General features: G+C 34.3%; 1 protein-coding gene across 1 annotated transcript in view; it reads right to left on the reverse strand.

Moving 5' to 3' along the window:
* Positions 1 to 1,578, reverse strand: part of LOC113670145 (uncharacterized) — a 3,774-nt gene extending 2,196 nt beyond the window's left edge. The window contains exons 1-4 of the mRNA XM_089214367.1: positions 1,510 to 1,578; positions 1,138 to 1,240; positions 702 to 793; positions 1 to 86 (exon numbers count right to left, since the gene is read on the reverse strand). The exon at positions 1 to 86 is cut by the window's left edge and continues 318 nt beyond it. Coding sequence (XP_089070493.1) covers positions 1 to 86; positions 702 to 793; positions 1,138 to 1,166 — 207 coding nt within the window. The 5' untranslated portion in view covers positions 1,167 to 1,240; positions 1,510 to 1,578. The remainder of the gene's footprint in view (positions 87 to 701; positions 794 to 1,137; positions 1,241 to 1,509) is intronic.
* Between the last annotated feature and the right edge of the window lie 203 nt (positions 1,579 to 1,781).

The following is a 1,781-nucleotide window of genomic DNA, read 5'->3' on the forward strand; positions in this document are numbered from 1 at the left end:
GGAATCTACATAAATGGTATTGCATCTTGAGCCAGAATACAACTCAGGCTCATCATCATGTATACCACCATTGCCCTGCATGTTCCCTTGAAAAGAATAAAAAAAGGACAAATCATATCACTTTCTGGATATTTTGTAAATCATAGCATGGAAAAAGAAGAAACATTTTTAGACCATTTTATTTCCCTCTACAAAAAGAGAATGCTGTTTACCAAAAGTGCTACCAGAACTGCCCCTGGAATTTTTGGGGTATCAGAGAATTCTATCAAAAATCAGTGAAAATGCTGTTTAGCTGTCAAACTTTTTTGAGTCAAACATGCAATTCCAAGTGGTAGCAATTTAATCATTTTTCATGAGATACAGGAAAATTCAAGGTACTTTTGTTCCTATTTTTTCCACAAGCAAACCAACTTATAGGACATTGAATTATAAAAGCAATGCTTGAGCTATTTAACAACAATTTGAACTATCTGAAAAAAAAACAATTGTATCATTATATCCATATATTTGAAAGGTTACATACTACACTTAAGTAAGAAGCCTATGCGTACAGTACGTCTTGATTTCCTCAAAAGAAAGAGTCAATATTATTTCATATGTTTGATCAACCATGAATGGGGTGTAACTTAAAGAATACAATGAAGTGCGGTTCTTGTGAAGAAAAAGATTTAGTTTGCTAATTAAGCACCACATCAACATACCCAATTGTCCACATATCTCACAAAAAACTCTTGAAAGTTGTATCCACTTGTCTGTATTGGTTGAACATTGGCCATAGTTTTCTTCTGACAAACTGAAAAACAACCCAAATATAAGGAAACATTCAATCAAAATCTTTCCAGCTTATTAGGAATTTGTGTTTATCCTAATCCACTGCCAACAGTTGATATCCTAGTCTCCCCATCTTGGGTGGCTGCCAAACTAATTGGTTTAAATCCTACTTGTGTGTCTCCTTGGGAAGAAGCAATAATGGATGTAAATACCAGACTACTACTTTGACTAATTTTTTATTTAAGACCCAGGCAACATTGCGGTGTGCTTCATTTACTAATGGTTGTATAGGGTAATCATTGTCAGCAAGAACCTGTCAAGGCAACATTTATCACAAGTCAAAACATGGATGGTTGAAGCATTTACCACTTGATTATTTCTTCAAAGAACTGCATCAGGTCTTTGTTACCATCTGGAAGCCTCTCCTCACAACCATCATTTAGAGCATCTGTTGCTTGCCCTTATAATACTTAAAAAAATGCAAATCACTTTTACAGACTGCCTAAATGTATAGTTTTCTTATACCATTCCACTCAGGAATAATCACAGTTGAGACTTCCAGTCCAACTAAATGCAACAAGTAAATGTAGACCTATTGACTGGCCCACATGAGTTCTAGGGTCCTTTTTAATATGCAATTTCAGCTATTTATATCAATGCCTTAGTTGAAGTTTTGATTGTTTCAACTTTCTTTCCTTTTTAAGTTTTTTAATTTTCTTTAAATAATGGTTGTCTTACACTGGTCCCACATGTGGAGGTGGACATTGACACCGTGGCTCTGGTATGCAAATGCTGTCTGTACTTCAGCTGAAAATAAAAAAGAAAAGAAATGTTGCTTCATGCATTTTTATAAATATACCAGCAAGGTTTTCAAGCAGATGCTAAAAATGTTTTAAATCGTCAACACCAAATTGTGTCTTATGACTTGCATGCATATTACAAACTGCTTACTTAAAAAATTGTTCCTACATCTGTTGTCTGACTTCTTTGTAATAATAAACAATTAGGAG

This window comes from Pocillopora damicornis, chromosome 8 (assembly GCF_964200805.1).
Source record: "Pocillopora damicornis chromosome 8, jaPocDami1.2, whole genome shotgun sequence".
Classification (NCBI taxonomy): Eukaryota; Metazoa; Cnidaria; class Anthozoa; order Scleractinia; family Pocilloporidae; genus Pocillopora; species Pocillopora damicornis.